The sequence below is a fragment of the Panthera uncia genome, chromosome B1 (assembly GCF_023721935.1).
Source record: "Panthera uncia isolate 11264 chromosome B1, Puncia_PCG_1.0, whole genome shotgun sequence".
Taxonomy (NCBI): domain Eukaryota; kingdom Metazoa; phylum Chordata; class Mammalia; order Carnivora; family Felidae; genus Panthera; species Panthera uncia.
In genome coordinates, this window is record NC_064811.1 from 61,227,092 (window position 1) to 61,249,284 (window position 22,193).

General features: G+C 38.3%; 1 protein-coding gene across 2 annotated transcripts in view; it reads right to left on the reverse strand.

Moving 5' to 3' along the window:
• The window catches only part of CCNI (cyclin I), a 35,863-nt gene extending 19,005 nt beyond the window's left edge, over nt 1-16,858 (reverse strand). The window contains exons 1-2 of one of the 2 annotated variants that reach the window (XM_049630699.1): nt 16,307-16,857; nt 7,331-7,487 (exon numbers count right to left, since the gene is read on the reverse strand). In XM_049630699.1, coding sequence (XP_049486656.1) covers nt 7,331-7,444 — 114 coding nt within the window. In that variant the 5' untranslated portion in view covers nt 7,445-7,487; nt 16,307-16,857. Of the gene's footprint in view, nt 1-7,330; nt 7,488-16,306 lie in introns of both variants that reach the window. The other variant, XM_049630700.1, reaches the window with a different exon arrangement.
• Between the last annotated feature and the right edge of the window lie 5,335 nt (nt 16,859-22,193).

A 22,193-nucleotide genomic window follows, 5' to 3' on the forward strand; every position in this document is an offset into this window, starting at 1 on the left:
ATATTATAGGGCTGCCTGGGTGGCTCAGCTGGTTGAGCATCTGACTCTTGATTTACTCTCAGGTCGTGATCTCATGGTTGTGAGATCAACTCCCATGTGGGGGCTCTGTGCTGGGCATGGAGCCTGCTTACAATTCTCTCTCTCCCTCTCTCTCTCTCTCTGCCCCTCCCCTGCTCATGTGTGCACTCTCTCTACCTTTAAAAAAAAAGAAAAATGATATTAAACAACTTTACACAAATAATTTGACAATTTAAATGAAATGAATTACTTGAAAAACACAATTTACAAAACAAAAATAAGATTTAAATGAAGACCTGATTAGTCTCACGTTTACCAAAGAAATTGAATTATTTAATACTTTCCCACAAATAAATCTCTAGGCCCCCAGTGGAACCTGCCAACCTTTAAGAAAGAAGTAACACCGACCTAAACAAATTGAGAGAGAGCATTTTTTTTTAATTTTATTTTTATTTTTTAATATATGAAATTTACTGTCAAATTGGTTTCCATACAACACCCAGTGCTCATCCCAAAAGGTGCCCTCCTCAATACCCATCACCCACCCTGCCCTCCCTCCCACCCCCCATCAACCCTCAGTTTGTTCTCAGTTTTTAACAGTCTCTTATGCTTTGGCTCTCTCCCACTCTAACCTCTTTTTTTTTTCCTTCCCCTCCCCCATGGGTTTCTGTTAAGTTTCTCAGGATCCACATAAGAGTGAAACCATATGGTATCTGTCTTTCTCTGTATGGCTTATTTCACTTAGCATCACACTCTCCAGTTCCATCCATGTTGCTACAAAAGGCCATATTTCATTTTTTCTCATTGCCACGTAGTATTCCATTGTGTATATAAACCACAATTTCTTTATCCATTCATCAGTTGATGGACATTTAGGCTCTTTCCATAATTTGGCTATTGTTGAGAGTGCTGCTATAAACATTGGGGTACAAGTGCCCCTATGCATCAGTACTCCTGTATCCCTTGGATAAATTCCTAGCAGTGCTATTGCTGGGTCATAGGGTAGGTCTATTTTTAATTTTCTGAGGAACCTCCACACTGCTTTCCAGAGCGGCTGCACCAATTTGCATTGAGAGAGCATTTTTTTTTAAAAAAGCAGGAACATTTCCCAATTCATTTTACAAAGCCAGCATACTTTATTATGAAAACCTGACAAAAGGCATCACAAACCAATCTTACCCATGAATATAAATGCAAAATTCCTAAGCAAACTGTTAACAAAATCCAATGATGTAAATAAAAAACCTTAACACCTATTTAGAAAAAAATCTCTTGACAAATTAAGGGAGATAATCTTCCTAATCTGATCAAGATGACCTAAAGAATATATAACAAATATTATACATAATGGTGAAATACTCAAAACTTTCCTCTCAAACTAAAACTGAGACAAAGATACTTGCTGCTTATATTCAGTGGGATTCTGGAGGCCCTAGCTAATTCCATAAAACAAGAAAAATAAATAAAAAGTATTAAGAACTGGATAGGAAGAAACAAAACCATGATTATTTACAGTAAACATGTCTATGTATAATATACAAAAATACAAATGAGTCCAGGATGCCTGGGTGGCTCAGTTGCTTAAGTGTCTGACTTTGGCTCAGGTCATGATCTCATGGTTTGTGAGTTCAAACCCCACCTTGGCCTCTGTGCTGACAGCTGGAGGTCTGGAACTTGCTTTGGATTCTGTGTCTCTCGCTCTCTCTCTGCCCCTCCCCAGCTCACGCGCTCTCTCTCTCAAAACTAATAAACATTAAAATTTTTTTAAATAAAAAAAATACAAATCAGTCTGTAAGCTAATTTAGTATAATCAATATATAAAAAGCTATTTTATTTCCATATACCAGTGTACAGAAACAGCATATTAAAAAAATAAAAAATCTAAAATACCATTTGTAATAGCCTCACCAAGACTCAAATATCTAGAAATAAACCTAAACTACCAACCATTATTAAAAGAAACTTAGGACCAACTTTAATTTTTTTTTTTTTAACATTTATTCAGTTTTGAGAGACAGAGCGCAAGCAGAGGAAGTGGGGCTAGAGACAGACAGACAGAGAGAGAGAGAGAGAGAGAGAGAGAGAGAGAATCTGAAGCAGGCTCCAGGCTCCGAGTTGTCAGCACACAGCCTGACAAGGGGCTCAAACTCATGAACCGTGAGACCATGCCCTGAGCCGAAGTCAGATGCTTTACGGACTGAGCCACACAGATGCTCCGGAGGACCAACTTTAAAGAACATGGAGAGATAGTCTATGTTCATGAAATGGAAGACTCATATTACAAAGAATTCTCCCCAAACTGACAGATTCAGTAACTGACTCCCCAAACTTTTTAACTGACCAGTGCATTTTAAAATATATTCAAAGAGCAAAGGGCTAACAACAGCCAACACAATCTTGAGAAAAACACAAAGTTTATGCCACCAAACACTTATAATGCTATAATAACTAAGGCAGTGCAGTATTTAAAGAGAGGGAGGGGCACCGGGGTGGCTCAGTTGGTTAAGCATCCGACTTCGGCTCAGGTCATGATCTCACTGCTTGTGAGTTCGAGCCATGCATTGGGCTTTGTGCTGACAGCTCAGAACCTGGAGCCTACTTCGGATTCGGTCTCCCTCTCTGTCTGCCCCTCCCCCCTCTCACCCTCTGTCTCTCTCTCTCTCAAATATAAATAAACATTTTAAAAAAATGTTTTAAAAAAAAAGGCGGCTTTAAAAACAAGTTCAATAAGCCAACATGACACTGCTGCCAAAACTAAACTAAACAAAATTTAGGCTGCTTTAATGAAATTATCAAACCAAGATAAAGTAATAGTTTCACTTCATTGCTTATTATTAACTACAACTGAAAGATCACAACTTAAGAAACACACTAAAAAGAGTAGATCTTGAAAAAGAAACCCTGGGGTGGTACGAGAGAAATCTTAATCAAAAAATGGTTAAAAAACAAGAGAGATGTACGAGAGAAATCTTAATCAAAAAATGGTTAAAAAACAAGAGAGATGTCGCACAGTGAAGGAAACAATCAACAAAACTAAGAGGCAGCCTACAGAATGGGAGAAGATATTTGCAAATGACTATTGGATAAAGGGTTAGTATCCAAAATCTAGGAAGAATTTACCAAACTCAACACCCAAAAAAACAAATAATCTAGTGCAGAAATGGGCAGAAGACATGAACAGACACTTTTTCAAAGAAGACATCCAGATGACTAACAGACACATGAAAAGATGCTCAGCCTCACTCGTCATCAGGGAAATACAAATCAAAACCACAATGAGATACCACCTCACACCTGTCAGAATGGCTAAAATGAACAACTCCGGAAACAACACATGGTGGCAAGAATGCAGAGAAAGAGGAACATTTTTGCACTGCTATTTGGAACGCAAACTGGTGCAGCCACTATGGAGAACAGTATGGAGGTTCCTCAAAAAATTAAAAACAGACCTACCCTACAACCCAGCAATTGCACTACCAGGTATTTATCCGAAGGATACAAAAATGCCGATTTGAAGGGGCACATGCACTCTAATGTTTATAGCAGCACTAACAACAAAGTATGGAAAGAGCCCAAATGTCCATCAACTGACGAATGGATAAAGAAGATGTGGGGTGTGTGTACATATATACATACAATGAAATATTACTCGCAATTAAAAAAATGAAATCTTGCCATTTGCAACAATGTGAATGCAACTAGAAAGTATTATGCTAAGCAAAATAAGTCAGTCAGAGAAAGACAAATATATGATTTCACTCCTATGTGGAATTTAAGAAACACAACAGATGAACATAAGGGAAGGGAAGCAAAAATAAGATAAAAACAGGGAGACAAACCGTAAGAGACTCTTAAATACAGAGAACAAACTAAGGGTTGCTGGAGGGGAGGTGGGTAGAGGAATAGGTTAAATGGGTGATGGGCACTAAGGAGGACACTTTTAGTGATGAGCACTGGGTGTCATATGTAAGAGATGAGTCGCTGGGTTCTACTCCTAAAACCAAGACTACACTGTATGTTAACTAACTTGAATTAAAAAGAAAGAAAGAAAGAAAGAAAGAAAGAAAGAAAGAAAGAAAGAAAGAAAGAAAGAGAAAGAGATGACTTTTTGGGCTTAACACATCTTTGAATAGATAAAGGGCTACCACTCAAAACAAGGAGATTTATTCTGTATTGCTCCAGTGGACAAAACTAGAACCAGTAAGTGGCCACTAGAAAGAAGGAGTTTTCAGGTTCAATTTAGGAAAAATTTGACAATAATTTATAGTTTTTCCATAGTAGAATGAATAAAATACCCAAAACAGAGGATCACTTACCAGAGATGTTAGAAGGAGAACTTTTCTACTGTGTGGTTAGAGTAAATCAGTGATTCCCAAATCTAATTCATGTTAATAAAACTATAAAGCTTTTTAAAATACATATTTCCATAATTGCCACCACAAGCCCAAGAAGTCTGAGTGAGGTCTGGAATCTCTGTAAGAAGTCTCCTGGGTGACTCTGATACACTCAGAAGCCCAGTGGCTCGAGATCATGTATTGGAAACTACATAATTATATGGCCTTTGAAGATTCCTTAGAGTTTCAAACTTCTAATGAAAACCATCTTTATAGTAACGGCTTCAAGCATAGTTTTGTCTTTGCATATGAAAAGCACTTTAGCAAAATAAAGAATATCTGAAAGTGCACGTCACTTTGACCAGTCTTCAATTTTTCCCCCAAATTCATATAACAAAATTATCGTGTAACTGAACGTATTATTATGTAAAAGAACTTCTCTAACCTGAAATAATTACAAAGAAATGAGATGTTTACTACTATATTATATGCCAGTAAATGTTTACTACTATATTATATGTCTATTATATGCCAGTAAATAAAATAACACAACCCTAGCCCAAAGGAACTCACAATCACATCATTAGGAAATTATAATATTGTGTGCTATAAGGGAAGTAAAAAGTGCTGTAGGAGCACACACACAGGGAGTGATAGGTGTATAACATTCTCGTGTGACCACTCTGTTCTGAACTTGGGGATACGAGCTGCAGATTAAAAGAGAACTGTAAGAGAGTGATCCAGAGGTACAGTTTAGGTAGAGAAAGAAACATAAGGAAACTGAAGGAAAGACACAAAGCAGAAAATTAAAATATTTTATTTTTCCATTTTTACCAGCACTTAAAAAAACATTAGAAAAGTTGGACAAAGTATGTATATGGCTTAACAACAAGACTGTTTCTTTTCTGCAAGAAATCAAGAAGGGAAAACATGATTAGAAGTAATAGTGGAAAAAGAAGTAAAAAAGCCAGTCCGTGAAGAGTGATAGAAGAAAATAAAAAAATTAGAACTAGAATACAGAAGTGTCCTTGGGGGTTACTATAGAAAGTGGCTCCAGCCCTTACAGCTCTTTCCTCTTATCCCTACCTTATTCCCTATCTCCATCAGAACAAGCCCATCCACATTTGAGAATTAACTTTGGCTTCTACTTGATGTTACTAAAAGCAAATCCTTAAGTATTCCCTCTTAGAAGTTTAATACTGTTCTATTCTCTGGTATTACCTCAGTAGTATTTACTAAGTCACCTATAGAAATAGGCCAGGTTAAGTGATAACATAGCAATATACTATAATCTTGGTAGAGTACCACCTTTAAAGACTATGTTGTAAAAGAATATTATTGTTGGTTACATGCTGACTCAAGGAGACAGCAGAAGAAGGAAGAAAGAAATGGTTCTAAAGCCAGGTGTATTTAAGCTTTGAGGCATACCAGAATGTCAGAACATAAGGACAGGAATTTCAGTTTTCTCACTGATGTATCTTCAATGCTTAAAGTGCTCAGAATGTAACAGATACTTAATGAACATTTACTGAATGACTGAATTCCCAAGTAATCTAAAAAAAATCACACAAGATGGGGTGCCTAGGTGGCTCAGTTGGTTAAGAGTCCGACTCTTGATCTCAGCTCAGGTCATGATCTCATGTTTCATGGGATTGAGCCCCACATCGGACTCTGTGCTGATGGCGCAGAGCCTGCTTGGGATTCTGTCTCTCCCTCTCTCTTCCCCTTCCCAGCTTGTACTCTTTTGCTCTCTCTCAAAATAAACTTTAAAAAATAGTAATAAAAAAATTAAAAATCACACAAGTACATAAAAGTAAAAACTGAAAACAAAGTATAATGGGAAGAGAACTACCTCAGGTTCAAATTATAACTCTACTACTTATTAAAGTCTTGAGTCCTGGGGCACCTGGGTGGCTCAGTCAGTTAAGCGTCCGATTTTGGCTCAGGTCATGAATCTCAAAGTCCGTGAGTTCGAGCCCTGCATCAGGCTCTGTGCTGACAGCTACAGCCTGGAGCCTGCTTTGGATTCTGTGTCTCCCTCTCTCTCTGACCCTCCCCCATTCATGCTCTGTCTCTCTCTGCCTCAAAAATAAATAAACGTTAAAAAAAATTATAATTATAAAGTCTTGAGCAAAGGGACTATTACCTATTTCAAAGGATTAAATATGGTAACACACTCCAGATAACTAATTTCAATCTGCTAAATGACAAGTAAGTAACAATAAATGCAAAACATTTTTCATCAGCTTGTGACAAAGAATGACAGAAATAGGTTAGAATTAGAAGATGCATTTAGATTTCAAAAACCTACAAACAAAGGTTAACCTAAACCAACAAAGGAGGAACTCAGATATTTGCTATTCATTTACCTACACAGATCAAAATTTCTTGGCCACTGTTCTTTATCCCAAGCACAATGCAAGATACTAGGGATAAAAAGAGCTTATACAATAAGCTTTGGAAGTGCATAAACTGAATAATTATTTGTTAAAAAAAAAACATTAATAGGATTATATGTTAGAAGCATATACATTTCTAAAAGAAAAGGCATATTGCTAATAGTAATTGAGTGGTAAGAAGCCTATCTCTCTAGAAGCATCCAACATTGGCATTATCTTAGTAGCTTACTTGAACCCCTTATAAATATTCAAGAAAGAAAGAACAATTTTTGTGTACTAAAGATAATTTCAGCTTCCATAGCTAACTATATACCTAGAAATAAAGAAGGCTTATTGGTGTTAGCACTGGGCTATAGTGAAAGAGAACAAATGTATCTTCTTAAAGCTGTAACTCAGATAACAAAAGCTAACAAAAAGTTCATTCTTGTTTCAGAATGAAACAAGAAGTTTCTTAAATAAAAAATAGAGCATATCCTTTAATAGTATGTATTTCTCCCAGGCAGTGTCAAGACACCACTATATGAGAGTAGTACACTTATTTCTAAGTCATCTATCTAGAGTGAAGAGAAAAATTATTACCTGATTGGTAGGCATTTTCGGCACATTCACCTTCCACATCTGGGCTTCCCTAGAGATTGCCTTTTCCAACAGGAAAGACAATCTCTGGTTTTCCAAAGGCCCTGGAAACTTCATGATATCCTTTGGATCTGCCTGCCTCCCAGCTTGATGTAGCTACCTATAAAATCAAATATAAAACAATGCTTTTTCTTTAATTATAGAGTACATGTAGCATTGTACAAATATGTTGTTCTTATTAAGCAATTCATAAAACAAAATAAGAATGTTACAAGGCAGTATAGGATTTCATAGGTCTTTAAAATACATTAAAACGTTACAATAATTATGTTACTTAAACATATTCACTTTTAATATGAAACCCAGTAGTAAAGACAATAAAAACATGGACATATAATTGATAGAACCTATAGACTCTGAAGAAAATATATTATTACATCTCAAATTGTGCCAACAAATTTTAAGTCATTGGATTTTCATACTAGTAATTCTTAGAAGTAGTTATCTCAAATATTCCTCTTAAAAATCTAATCAGATAAAGGTTACTAACCTTTTCTTTCATTAAAAAAAAAAATGAAATCCATAGCATTATATCCCACTCATACCCATATAATCAGTATGAAATCGCCTTTATTTGTGCTTCCAATACAGTGTCCGCTAACACAGAACTATTTATATTACAATTAAATGAAGTTAAAATATAATTCCTCAGTCACAACTGCCCCATTTCAAATGCTCAATAGCCACATGTAGTTTGTGGATACTGCATCAGATAGTGCAGAAAAGGAACATCTGTATCACTGCAGAAAGTTCTACTAGAGAGTGATCATCTAGAAAACTCAACAATAAAGTGACAGGCACCCTAAAATAAGCAAGTCTAAAGAGCAACAGTCCAGATCAGTGCAGTGCAACTGAAAGTCCAGGAGAAAGGTCTTTAAGTTTTGTTTTTTTTTTTTTTTAAATAATAGAATAAAAGAAAGAAAAGAAAAGAAAAGAAAAGAAAAGAAAAGAAAAAGAAACTAGAGACTGAGAGGTACAACCATGCTTAGAAAATTGGATTGAGGGGTGCCTACGTGGGCTCAGCTGGTTAAGTATCTGACTTGATTTCAGCTCAGGTCACTATCTCAAGGTTTGTGAGATCAAGCACAACCCCACCCCCCCCCACCCCCCCCCCCGTGCTGACAGCACAGAGCCTACTTGGGATTCTCTCTCTCTCTGCCCTTCCCCCACTCACACTCTGTCCTTTTGTCTCTCTCAAAATAAAAAGAAAATTGGATTGAGAAGCTAAGATGTGGCAAGACTCAACTAGATTTGATAAAAGCTAAGGAAATGAAAGGGTAATTAACATCAGAAAAAGATTATGCAAGAAGGCAAACGTAATAATATCGACATTTACATAACAATAATAATGAATATACTAAATAGGGATTTTATCAAACAGATAAAACTGCACTGAGAAGATGAGAGGTATTACAAGGTAAAACGAGAGCCACCCCTTTACATGTCACAGTAGGAAAACTATTATCTAAAACTGAAATATCAAAAAACAGTAGGGCAAGTTATTTGAAAATATCTTAAATAACAAGAGAAACAGATAAGTGCTCAGAGATTCACCTCAAGAAAGTGAGAAAAGGGTGAGAAGTCCAGAAGCAGGAGACTGCAGTTCTTCATTATAAACCTTATATAACGATTTCATTTTTCAACTGTGTATATTATGTATGCACTTCAGATTTATGGGATTTAAAAAAAATTTAAATGTCTAGAATTGACATGAAAATTTGTTTTAAATAAAATTAAAAAATTTTTAAAACAAATAAACTTATTCAATTTCCATGCCACCCTTATCCTCAACTCCAGGTACTCTTTCTTTTCTGTAATTTAAATCCAAGTTAGTTTACAGCATAGTAATGGTTTTAAGAAAATTAAGTGACTCATCACTTACATATAACACCCAGTGCTCATCCCTAAAAGTGCCCTCATTAATGTCCATCACCCATTTAGCCCATCCCCCCAATCAACTCCCCTCCAGCAACCCTCAGTTTATTCTCTGTATTTAGGAGTCTCTTGTGGTTTGCCTCCCTGTTTTTCTTACTTTTCCTTCCCTTCTCCTATTTTCATGTTTCACTTCTTAAATTCCACATAGGAGTGAAATCTTATTTGTCTTTCTCTTATTTTGCTTAGCATAATACACTCTAGTTCCATCCACACTGTTGCAAATGGCAAGATTCCATTTTTTTTTAACTGCCGAGAAATATTCTGTTGTATATATATACCACATCTTCTTTATCCATTCATTAGTTGATAGACATTTGGGCTCTTTCCATACTTTGTTGTTGGTACTGCTATAAACATTGGGGTGCATGTGCCCCTTCAAATCAGCATTTTTGTATCCTTTGGATAAATACCTGGCAGTGCAATTGCTGGGTCACAGGGTAGTTTCTGTTTTTTGGGTATTTTTGAGAAACTATTTTCCAGAGTATCTGCACCACTATGCATTCCCACCAACAGTGCAAAAGTGTTCCCCTTTCTCTGCATCCTCGTCAACATGTTATTTCCAGAGTTGTTCATTTTAGCCATTTTGACAGGTGTGAGGTGGTATCTCATTGTGGTTTTGATTTGTATTTCCCTGATGATGAGTGAGGTTGAGCATCTTTCCATGGGTCCGTTAGTCATCTGAAGGTCTTCTCTGAAAAAGTGTCTGTTCATGTCTTCTGCCCATTTCTTCACTAGATTTGTTTTTTGGGTGTTGAGTTTGATAAATTCTTCCTAGGTTTTGGATACTAACCCTTTATCCAATAGTCATTTGCAAATATCATCTCCCATTCTGTAGGCTGCCTCTTAGTTTTGTTGTTTTTTTCACTGTGCAGCTTTTTATCTTGATGAGGTCCCAATGGTTCATTTTTGCTTTTGTTTTCCTTGCCTCTGAGACATGTCTAGTAAGAAGTTGCCACAGAGAAGTCAAAGAGGTTATTACCTGTGTCCTCCTCTAGGATTTTGATGGTTTCTTGTCTTACATTTAGGCCTTTCATACATTTTGAGTTTATTTCGTGTACAGTGTAAGAAAGTGGTCATTCTTCTGCATGTTACTGTCCAGTTTTCCCAACAACACTTGCTGTCTTTTTTTTTCCATTGGATATTCTTTCCTGCATTGTCAAAGATTAGTTGGCCACACATTTGTGGTTCCATTTCTGGGTTCTGTATTCTGTTCCATTGATTCATGTGTCTGTTTTTGTGCCAGTACCAGGTTCTATCCCTTCCCACTATACCTCTTATGAAATAATAAACGATAGGATAATGAAATGATACCTACCAATATTATCTTTTTATCACTCATAGAACCCTGATAAAACTGGGACTCAACCAAAGGCTGGTTTCAATCCTTGGGGCAAAAAACAAAAACAACCAAGAAGCAAAACAAACAAACCCAAATCTAATCTTTCACAAGCCAATCCTTCAAATGTTTGAAAGCGGCTACCATGCCCACCAACTCATCTTTTTCATAGCTGTAAAACTGTTCAAGGTTTCCTCACATGACATGATTTTTGTTCTTCTAAATTAGCACCAGTTTAAGTATTGATACAGTCTAAGATCATTAGCTATTTTTTCGGAGTCTGCATCACACTATCAATTCAGATAGAATTTATGGTCAACTAAAACTCTTAAGACTTACTAAGGTATACTCAGGCAAATTCTCTTCACCTGCCCTACTCCATTGTGCGTGCAGTTTTGGTGCCCTTTTTTTGAAGGTAGAGGGGACCTTGTTCAGGACCATAAATATACTCTTTCTTTTTAAAAAAAGTCATCTTGAAGGAGAGTCACCTTATTAGATTCTAACTATTGTTACATTATGCTGAGGTGTTCTGAGATTCCAATTTTGTTGCCTTGGTAGTTTTCCCAGATTCTCTAAAATTAGGTGAACAAACTCACTATAATTTCATCTGAAGCAGATATAAATATTAACCTTGGAAATGGAGTATAAGCTAGATGACCATCTGTTAAGAGATATTTAGAAAAAACACCTATATTAGTTGGAGATTAAACTTCATTGGTTCTAAGCCTTCTTCTTTACCATTTTAGTACATAATTAACTCTTGTCAAAAGTTACCTGTTTCATTAGCTATACCCAACAGGGTGGCTCACCAGGATCCCCCAACTTTCTCAACATTCTCCAATGGCTAGCTGCCCCTGTGATTACTCTTCCCTCAAAATGTTTGCTTTGAAAATTACTTTTAAATCAGATGAATAGGGGACAGAGATGCACGCACAGCATCAAATCATGTAAAGAGTAACATCAGATTCAAGAGATTCCTGTTCTTCAATCTTCTACAGTTAAGATTCTAAGTAAGACTTTCAAATATTTAGATGCTTTAACAATTGTTTTTAAAACAAAGGAATCTGGGTCAAAGAAGAAATCATGAGGGAAATTAGAAAATACTTCAAGATGAATGAAAAAGAAAACCTAATATGCCAAAACTTATAGGGTGCAAGTGGAGCAAACTATACCAAAAGCAAATCAGAAAAAATATGAGCAGAAATTAATGAAGGAATAGAGAAACAGAGAAAAATCAATGAAACCAAAAGTTGGTTCTTTGAAAAGATCAACAAAATTGGCAAACCTTTAGCTACACCAACCAAGAAAAAACAGAAAGGTTAAAGTACTAAAATCAGGAATAAAGAGAAGACATTACCACCTATGCTGTAGAAATAAAAGGTATTATAAAGAAATTTTATGAATTGTTTGCAAATAAATTGGACAATTTGCATGAAATGGACAAGCACCTAGAACCACAGATTATCAAAACGGACTTCAAAAGAAACAGAAAAAGCTGAACAGCCATACAAGAAACTGATTCAGTAAACAAACAATTGTCAAAGAAAAGCCTATGCCCAAGTGGCTTCACTAGTGAATTCTACCAAACATCTGCAGAAAAATTTTAAAAATTCTTCACAAACTCCTCCAAAAAATAAAGAGCATTTCTCAACTTACTTTATGAGGCCAGTGAAGCAAAAACAATAGCACTAGAAAACTATTGATGAACATCTATTCTTCTTTTAATTTTTAATTTTTATTTATTTTTGAGAGAGAGAGACAGGCAGAGAGCAAGCAGGGGAGGGGCACAGAGAGAGAGAGACACAGAATTCTAAGCAGGCTCCAGGCTCTGAGCTATCAGCACAGAGCCCAATGCAGGGCTCGAACCCATGAACCATGAGATCATGACCTGAGTCGAAGTCAGACGTCTAACCGACTGAGCCATCCAGGTGCCCCATGAACATCTCTTCTAAATGCAGATGTGGAATTCCTTAACAAAATACTAGCAAAAAAAAAAAAAAAAAGATTATACACCATAATCAAGTGGGATTTAGCCCAGGACTGCAAAGTTGCTTTAACATTCAGGAAATCAATTTATGTAATACACCACATGAAAATGAGTAAATAAAGGAACCATTCTTTGTTCACACTAGGGGAATGTAACAAAAAATAAAGAGTTAAAACTTCCTTTATCTTTCAAAAATAAGACATAAATAATCCAAGTGAAAGAAAAAAGCACGGAGGACACTTGCAGAAATATTCCAGATCAGAGGCTACAGAAAAATGGAAGTTCAGTATCTGACCGTAGACTCAATCCTGTAGTGGGAAGATAAACTGCTAAAAGTCATTACTGGGTCAACTGACATAATGGGAACAGACAAATTAAAGTAGATGTTATCAATGTTAAGGTCACCTGGGTGGCTCAGTCGGGTTGAGCTCAGGTCATGATCTCACGGTTGGGAGTTTGAGCCCCATGCCAGGCTCTGTGCTGATAGCTCAGAGCCTAGACCCTATTTGGATTCTGTCTCTCTGCCCCTCATGCTCTCTCCTCTCAAAAAGTAAACATTTTAAAAAGATTTTTAAAAAATGTTATCAATGTTAAACTTACTAATGATAACTTTACTGCGATTCTATAAGAGAATATTCCTATTTTTTGGGAAATACACAGTAAAATACTTAGGAGTAAAGGGCCATAATGCATGCAACATATATATGCGACAAAGAAAGAGAGGATAAATGATAAAACAAGTGGGGTGATATATTAATGACAGATGAATCTAGGAATAGGGTTTCTTTTTGAAATTACTCTCAAGTTAAGAATGTTGGAAAACCTCCCCCCCCCCCCCACAACAGAAGACAAGTTATGGAAGTATTTATATTACCAGGACACCTTTTAGGTTCCTTTTTTAAGATTCTAGTAAGACAAATAATGGTACAGTGAAGAAAACATTAACTTGAGTTTTGTTTCTCTGATAATGTACAAGTTTGTTTTCTGATGTGTAAAATAGATTAAGTTAGATGAATAATGAAACCTGCTGAAGAATAAAATACAGGGGCGCCTGGATGGCTTAGGTTGTTGAGCGTCCAACTTCGGCTCAGGTCATGATCTCACTGCTCATGGGTTCAAGCCCCATGTCCCGTCGGTGCTGACAGCTCAGAGCCTGGATGGAGCCTGCTTCGGATTCTGTGTCTCCCTCTCTCCCTGCCCCTCACTTAACGCGCTCTCCTTCTCAAAAATAAACATTAAAAAAATTTTTTTTAAAAAGAATAAAATACAAACACTTAAAATATAATTTTACTGTTTGAAATACTAGAACTTTATGGTTATGTATATCTTATTATTTTATGCCATTAGTTACATCCAAAACTTTGAGTGCTCAGACAGCTAGAAGTCTCTAGGAACTAAGAAACAAAAAGACTGTTTTGGTTGGCATATTCCATACACTTCTAACTTTACAGTAGTTTCACATTTCTCTTGCCATTCTTTCAACTACCACTGCTGCTTCTTTCTCCATGTTTATCAAATAACTTAATGTATGAGTGAATAGTTTATAAAATGCCTACTGTACAGCATAAACTAGATTACAAATCTACATACAGAGCCTCCTGCTCTTCTAAGAAAACGTGCTGCACAGGGCTGGATAAACAACAGAAACTTTATTAACACAGAATTCTTATCTTTATTATCACCATAACACCGACTCCATTAAAATAATTCTGTACTGATGCTGACTTCTGGAACTAAGTTCCTATTCTAAAAAGAGGGATTTTAATGTGACCATTTTGACTTTATGTTCCTAACCTAATAAAGAACTGCAGGTACTTGTAATTCCAAAACAGCCTGCTGTTTGCTTCCCTAGCTCCATGCCTTTCCACACACTGTTCTTTCAACCTGAAATGTCCTTCTCTAGCTGGCACCTCCCTTTCTATGGAGCTGTCATTTGCACAGGTCTGTAAATAGTACCCTGCCTTCTCACATCTGTACTTGGACATAATCCTACTTTTGAATTTATCTGCTGTGTTATAGACCTGTCTCTCCTACTAACCCTGAGTTCTTTGATAGCAAACACTCCAGAGTTTAGCACTATGCCTAATAAATAGCTTATGCTTAAGTTCTGAATAAGAAAAAGCAATCAGTGCTTACGACTCAGCCAGGTATTGTTCAAAGTATTTATTACACCATATGAACTCATTTAATCCTTATACAACCTAACAAAGTTGGTATTACTATTAAACCCATTTTTAAAGATGAAGAAAGGTACAGAAAGGTACCTTTCGTTTTTAAAGTATTTTACAATCGGAATAAAACGTGTACACGCTCTCAGCTTCCAATCTTCACCAAAAAACATCGTAGAGCTCCATTCTAACCTACTGGGAGTCACACTGTCGCTTAAACCCAGTTATCGGTCGCTGCAAATCATCGCTACCGTGCCTTCCCCACACATGCTGATTCTAACTAGTCTGCTCTACATCAGTAGTAAGAAATTTATCCCAGTCCAGAAGTTCAGAATCTCCCATCCTTCTGGTTCCAAATCTGCAAATCTAAACCCTGTTCATTCTTCACCTATTTGTCCACTACCTTCTATCTCATCTACCACAAATCACGTGGAAAAAGCAGAAGCAGGTAATCCTATCGTTAATGTTTTCAACAAATGCATTTTTCGGTAAAGAGAGTCTACAACATAGGCTGTTCGGGTTTGAATTCTGGCCATCCGGCTCTAGCTCTGTCACCTACAGGGTAGATTACTTCATCCTGTGGACCCTCAGTTTTCCTCTTGGATAAACTAAGGCTCCCGAACTACCTGCCTCACCACGAGTCCTTTTGAGGCTTCAGTGAGTCGCAAACTGCTTTGAACAATGCCGTCAGATAAAAAGGTTCAACAAGTGTTATTTATTAACATCATACCCTGCTCCTCAAACGCTGAGGCGCTCTCCACTGAGAGAATAAAAAAGCTGAAGACTTGAGCTTGACATTCAGAGGCTTTCAGTGACTCCATTCTACCTCCCCAGGAACACCTTCCACTACTTTGCTACCCAACTCTCAACCCTTGCCCAAATGACCTGCAAAGGAACCTCGAGCTCAAGAGGGGGCCGTTCTGTCCTCTTTTCAAAATTTCGGGTACTTCAACCCCGCCTTTCTAGCTCACCTCCTTTCCAATTTCCCCCACCCACTCACACCCGGGGTAACATTCCCCTCCCGCGAGTGCCCGCAGTACTGGCCGTTCAACGGATCGTTTGGCATTCATTCCGCTTTGCAATGTCAATTATCTTCCTTTGGCTCCCGCAGTAGCGTTGAAGTCTAAGGGTGGGGGTGTGTCTCCTTCTTTGTGTGTTACACAGGCTCGAGGTGCCCAGTGCACCAAAGTAGACAATTTGCTGCTGCTACAAAAAAGTTCCTCGCTGACAAAAAACTAGCCCGAAAGGGAACACAGCAGTGCCGTTTACAAACTGGGCAGGTGCTGAACCGTTCTGGCGTGGAGAGGGCGGAGTGGGGGGTGGTCGCGAAGGTTTCTTTTGGAGGGGGAGGCGGGGGCCGGGCCTCAGCCGGGGAGCGCGGCTCCCAGAGCTTCCCTTCGAGTGGCACTGGGTGGAGGGGCAATGGGGGCGGGGGGGGCGGGGCGCGAGCGCGGGGCGCGGAGACGCGAGTCCCCCCCCCCCCGCCCCCTCACCTTCTCCTCCTCTTCCTCCTCCTCCTCCTCCTCCCCGGCGGAGCTGTAGGCCTCACAGTGGTGACGCGGGGTCATCCGGGGGCCCGTTACCACCCCATTTTCCTCAGCGCGCGTCGGCGGGGCGCGCGGGACGAGGACCGGACCGACTGAGGAGGGAGAAGAGGGGGAACCGGGCCGGGGGAGCGCGGGCGCTGGCGATCGAGCGGGACGCACGGCTGTGGCCGGTGGGTCAGCGAATTAGTTCCATGACTTCCCCGGACCTGAGGCTGCCGCGGCCACCGCCGGTCCCACTCCTCCAACCGCCGCCGCTAGTGCCCAGGTGGGGAGGGGGTTCCCTCTCGCCATAGGGCGGCGGGGGCCGGGGAGAGGCGGGGGGTGAGACCGGCTCTGCCCCTGCCCGGGGGAAGCGCCTCCGAGGGGAAATGGTGAAAAGGGGGGAAGGGGAGAAAAAGGAAAAAAAAGGGGAAGGGGGGGAAAATAAGAAAAAGCGAGACAGAAGCGCTGCCGCGTCCGCTCGCGGGGAAGGCTGGGGAGGGAGGGGAGGGAAGGAAGAAGTGCCGGTTCCTCGGCTCCGCCCTCGCGGACCGATTCCTATTCTTGCTCACTCCCTGTAAACAAGGCTGAACTGGTCTCGTGCTCTGTCGTTTTTCCTCTCCGCCGCCTTCCTCGTCCTACGAACGTACAGAGGAGCCCGGCAAAAAAAAGCTGAGCTGTTGGAGACGGGAGGGAGAAGGCTTTAGCACTGGGGTGGAAGAAAGGAAGACATTTTCTGTATGCCAAGGGAGGTCAAAAGTGCACGGACTCATTTTCCTTGGAGAAGCGGAAGGGCACATCATCAGCTTCACGGTGACGTAAGAGCTCTCCACTCGCTGGCAGAGGCGTGCGGTGGCCGGAGAGTGCGCTGCGCATGCGCCCCGGGGAAGAAAGAAGCGGCTGAGAGCTCCGCTTGGGGGGTGGGGTTTTGTCTGGATGCTCTCCTGGACGACCCCAGAGCTACCTGATTTTATCCAACCTAATAGGTCTCTAGAGCTTGTAAGAAGGGTTTATTGGGAAGGGGCTGGTACTCTGTTGTGTAAAGATCTTGCATTCTTTGTTGACCTCGCAAAAAAGTGTCTGACAATTACGTATAAGTAGAATTGCGGTTTTTCTCTGTGGCGCATAGTGGATGGAGGTAGATTCTCAAGGGCTTTAGAAATCTGGCAGTTCGGAGGTTCACATCCATAAGCACCTTCTTGGGTGCTAAAGTCGTCTTTTACAACCGTAAATTATACTCCTGATGGTGGGGAACCTTCTTGGTAATGCGCCAAGGGAATTCTATACACTTAACCAACACATCTGAGTATTTGAGTAGGTTTTATTACCAGGTCTTTAATGAGTGTGTGGGGACATATAAATGTGTTTTATTTGAGGTTCTTTCATTCACCTATGATAATTTTGGGCTCATCTTTTAGTTGCTGCAATTATAGAAAGAATATGTGAAATTACAGAAAGGAAAAAAAAGCCCTCAAAGTCAACTATTTACAGGAGTAGCTCCTATTTTTTATAGGCCTATTTTACCAGTCATTGACAAAAATTATATTGAGCATATTCAGCACTTAGACTCAGTGCTAAGGTCTAGCAAACTGGAAGTAACCAAGACAGAAATAGCTCCTGCCTTCATGGAGTGTACAATCCAAACAGGATAAACATTAATCTGATTATCACTATCTAAAATTACTCAGTACATTTTTACCCAAAGATTACAAAACACTAATTTGAAGGGATATATGCACCCATGTGTTTATTGCAGCATTATTTACGATAGCCAAACTATGGAAGCACCCCACCTGTCCATTGATAGGTGAGTGGGTAAAGAAGATATAGTGTATACACACACACACACAATGGAGTATTATGCAGCCATAAAAAATGAACTTGCCATTTACAACAACATAGTTGGATTTATGGAGTATAATGCTAAGTGAAATAAGCTAATCAGAGAAAGACATATATCCCTTGTGTGGTATTTAAGATACTAAACAGCTAACAAAAAAAGACAAATAAAAAACAGACTCAGCTATAAGAACAAACAAATGAATTACCAGAGGGAGGTGGGGGGGGGGATGGGGGAAATAGGTGAAGGGGATTAATAGTACACTTAACTGGGTGAGCACTGAGTAATACATAGAACTGTTGAATATATTATACACCAGAAACTGATATAACACTGTATGTTAACTACACTGGAATAAAATAAAATGAAATGAAGAATAAAATTACCCAGTATATTGAGTTGTATAGATATAGATGTATTCCCACCCTAAAATACAAGATCTAGGATGACAGGGATCTTGCATATTTTGTTTCACCCTGTGTCCCTGTCCCTTTAATAACCTCTCAATATTTGATTACTAAAAAATTACCAGATTCAAAAGTATTAAGATGGAAAATTGCAGACTGCAATGGAAACACTTAACCTTAGCCTAGTTAGGGATATCAGAGAAGGTTTCTCTGAGGAAGTGACATTTAAGATGAGACTTGAAACCACTAGGCAAAGAAGTGGGGAAAAAGTGATACAGGCAGATGAAACAACATGTACAAAGGGTCTGAAGCTGAGATGTTCTAAAAATCTCTGAAAGGTAGTATATATAGCTGTCTTGAGAATTGAGGGGGAGAGAACCGAGGACCACAGGTCCATAGGACAGAGCAGAGAATGGGAAGCCCAGGAAGGATTTTAAGTGAGTTGTATCCTGCTTTTTTTTTCACTTCATGTGGCCTTTTCCCATATTACTATGTGGTTTTCCTTCTACATGGGAAACATTTTTCTGCAGAATACTTTTGAGAGTGTAACACTTCTGCATAATACCTTTGGGAGCACAGCATAATTACATTGTTGGACCATGATTTTCATTCCTGTAAGAATCATGATAAATTTTACTTCTAGATATGTAGCCAGGAAAAATGAGAACATGCCCAAGCAAAAACTTGTTCATGGGGAGCACCTGGCAGGCTCAGTCAGTAGGGCATGCAACCCTTGATCTCAGGGTTGTGAGTTCAAGCCCCACGTTGGATGTAGAGATTACTATAAAAATAAAATTTTTAATTAAAAAAACACCTGTCCATGAATATTCATAACAGTATTATTCATAATAGCCAAAAAAGTGAAATATCACAAGTGTCCACCAACTGATAAATGTATAGATTAAATGTGGTACATCTAAACAATGGGATATTTGGCCATAAAAAAGGAGGTACTGATATATGATGTAACATGGATGATCCTTGAAAACGTATGTTGTCTTTTGTGCCTGGTTTCTTTCACTTAGTGTAATGACTCCATTTATATGAAATGTCCAGAATAGGAAAATCTATACAGGCATAAAGGATTAGTGTTGCTTAGCACTGGTTGCAAAGATGGAATAGGGAGACGATAGCCAAAGGATGTTGGGTTTCCTTTTGAGGAAAATGTTCTAAAAATTGATTGTGATGATGGTTGCACAACTCCGAATATACTTAAAACTATTGAATTGTACATTTAATTGAATGGAATGAAATGTGAATTATATATCAATAATGCAGTTGTCAAAAAAAATGAAAGAAACAAAAAGAATCCAATTAACATCTTCATTTGTGACCTTTTTTGGGTTATTACTGGGTCCAATAGTACTTACAGCTTCATGGCTTTTGATGAATACCAATTTGCCAGGCCATTTGGCAGAGGGGTTAAACCAATTAAAATGTAACTGGGAACATTTAAGAGCTTCTACTTCATTATGTACTTAACCCTTTTGAACTTTATGTTTATTAAAACTGTCTTACTGTCTGTCAGAGTGCCAGTGACAATTTAATCTACAATACTATAAACGGAATTTCAAGTAATTAATAGGTGGTAAGAACAAGTTTCAGTTGTCCCAACAAAAACTATCAACTTTCTTCTACCCTGTTCACCCATAAGACCTTGCAATCAACATCTCTATTTTCTTAATAATTGTGAAATTGCTTTTACAGTGAGTATAGTTGTAAAAAAGGAAAGCCTTTGAAGTTCCCTTAGAAAAGAAATAAGGCATATGAAGTAAATATATTAATATCTATGTATTGGCAAGAAATTCATCGTTTTTCATTTTTTTCAGTCTTTTTAGAAATGTTTCCCTTTTGTCCTAATAGTAAAAATAAATATCTTTCCATATGGCACTTGAAAATAATGATAACTAAAATACATTGATTACTATGTACAGGCAGTGCACTCATGTTGCATTCTCTCATTTTTATTCCCACAGCACTCCTCCTCCTCGATAGTAGGTATTTTTTGTTGTCCCCATTTTACAGAAGATAAGGAGGTAAAGTAAATCTGCAGGCGTGAAGAGGCATAGCCAGGATTCAGACCTAGGATGTCTAACTCTGGAGCCTGGTGTGCTTCCAATTACTACCCTTTCCTGCCTCACCCTGTGGATATTTCTGGCCTACATTAAATCTTTGAACAAAAATACTAACCCTCTGGTTATTTTTGTCTTGCCTTTAATCTTAGAACACATAATTTTTTTTTAAGTTTTTAGTTAGCAGTTTATATTTGTATTTCTAGAGAGTTGATTTCTGCTTAAAAGGGGGTTATTAAATTTTCTTAGACCTGTTTTAGTTCATGACTGGAATATTGAATCTTGAAATAATAAACCTGCCTTGCTCCAAATGCAGAGTGGTAGAGTAGGGAAACACCTGAGAAACAGTGTTACTGTCATAAGAAAGGCTCTGTTCGGAAATGCAAAATAGTGTAAAGTGAGACAACTGAAGGGAATCAAGTTGATGAGCAGAAAATGGTTTGCCGTCCTTAATCTTTAAAGAAAAATAATTAGAAGTACACTGCTTACATTTTTATGAGTATAGAAGACAGGCTATTAAATCTTTAATGACAGAAATTTCTGGTCTCCTTTGTCTTAAATGAAACTTTTAGGATAATGTTCCCAGCAGAAGATTTATGAAGGTACTGTCTTGAGGGAGAAATACTGAGGCCTACAGGAACCAAGGAAATGATTTATTTCCACTATAACCACTTATCTTTAGCATCTGCTTACACTTAAGGATCCTTTTTACAGCTTCCAAAATATGTTTTCATTAATCACTATGGTGACAGAATGTAAGAGGAATAAACCTCCCAAATAGACATCAAGAGAAATCAAATAATATAAAGACCTCCTACTTACTAGTAAGTGGGGAGAAAGGGCTCAGACAAAACAAGTCAAAAATTCAAAAATAGGAAGCCACAAGCCGCTTTCCAGACTGACCAACTCTGAAGGCAAGCTGGCTTTAGTTTAGGTTTTTCATATTCAGGTGCTTATTTAGAAAGACCTCACCCAAAGGGATCATTGGTTGCATGCTTCATTAAGAAGGGCCTCAGAAGTCAAACAGCAGTCACCTATTTTAAATTTGTAAGTCAAAGAGTCTTCAGTACAAATATTCTTTTGTTGTTCTTGTTGGAACAAAAATACACCATTCAAATGCCACCACTTTACTCTTTCACAAACTGTTTTGAATCTTGAACGACCAAATTTAGTAACTTCAGGGAAAAAAATCTTTTTAAACATATCTAATATAATCAAACTACCAATACATATTGTTTCTTGTCAAACATTTATGGGGGATGTATGGACAGAGAGGTAAATATCTTCCAAAGTTTTAGTCTCATCACAACATCTGTTTACTGCAACCCTTCTTCTTATAAGTAAAGGAAAAGAACTATTTGGGGAATCAATTGAAATTATCCACAATCAGGGTTTCCAAAACTTCTTTCTCACATAGCTAAGCTACTTTTATTACCAGACGGTGATTTAGTAAATACTGAGTCCCAGTCGCATATTGGGCTAGGCACTGTATGGAAGGTGAGTCATACATGGTCCTGTTTGTAAGAAACATATTC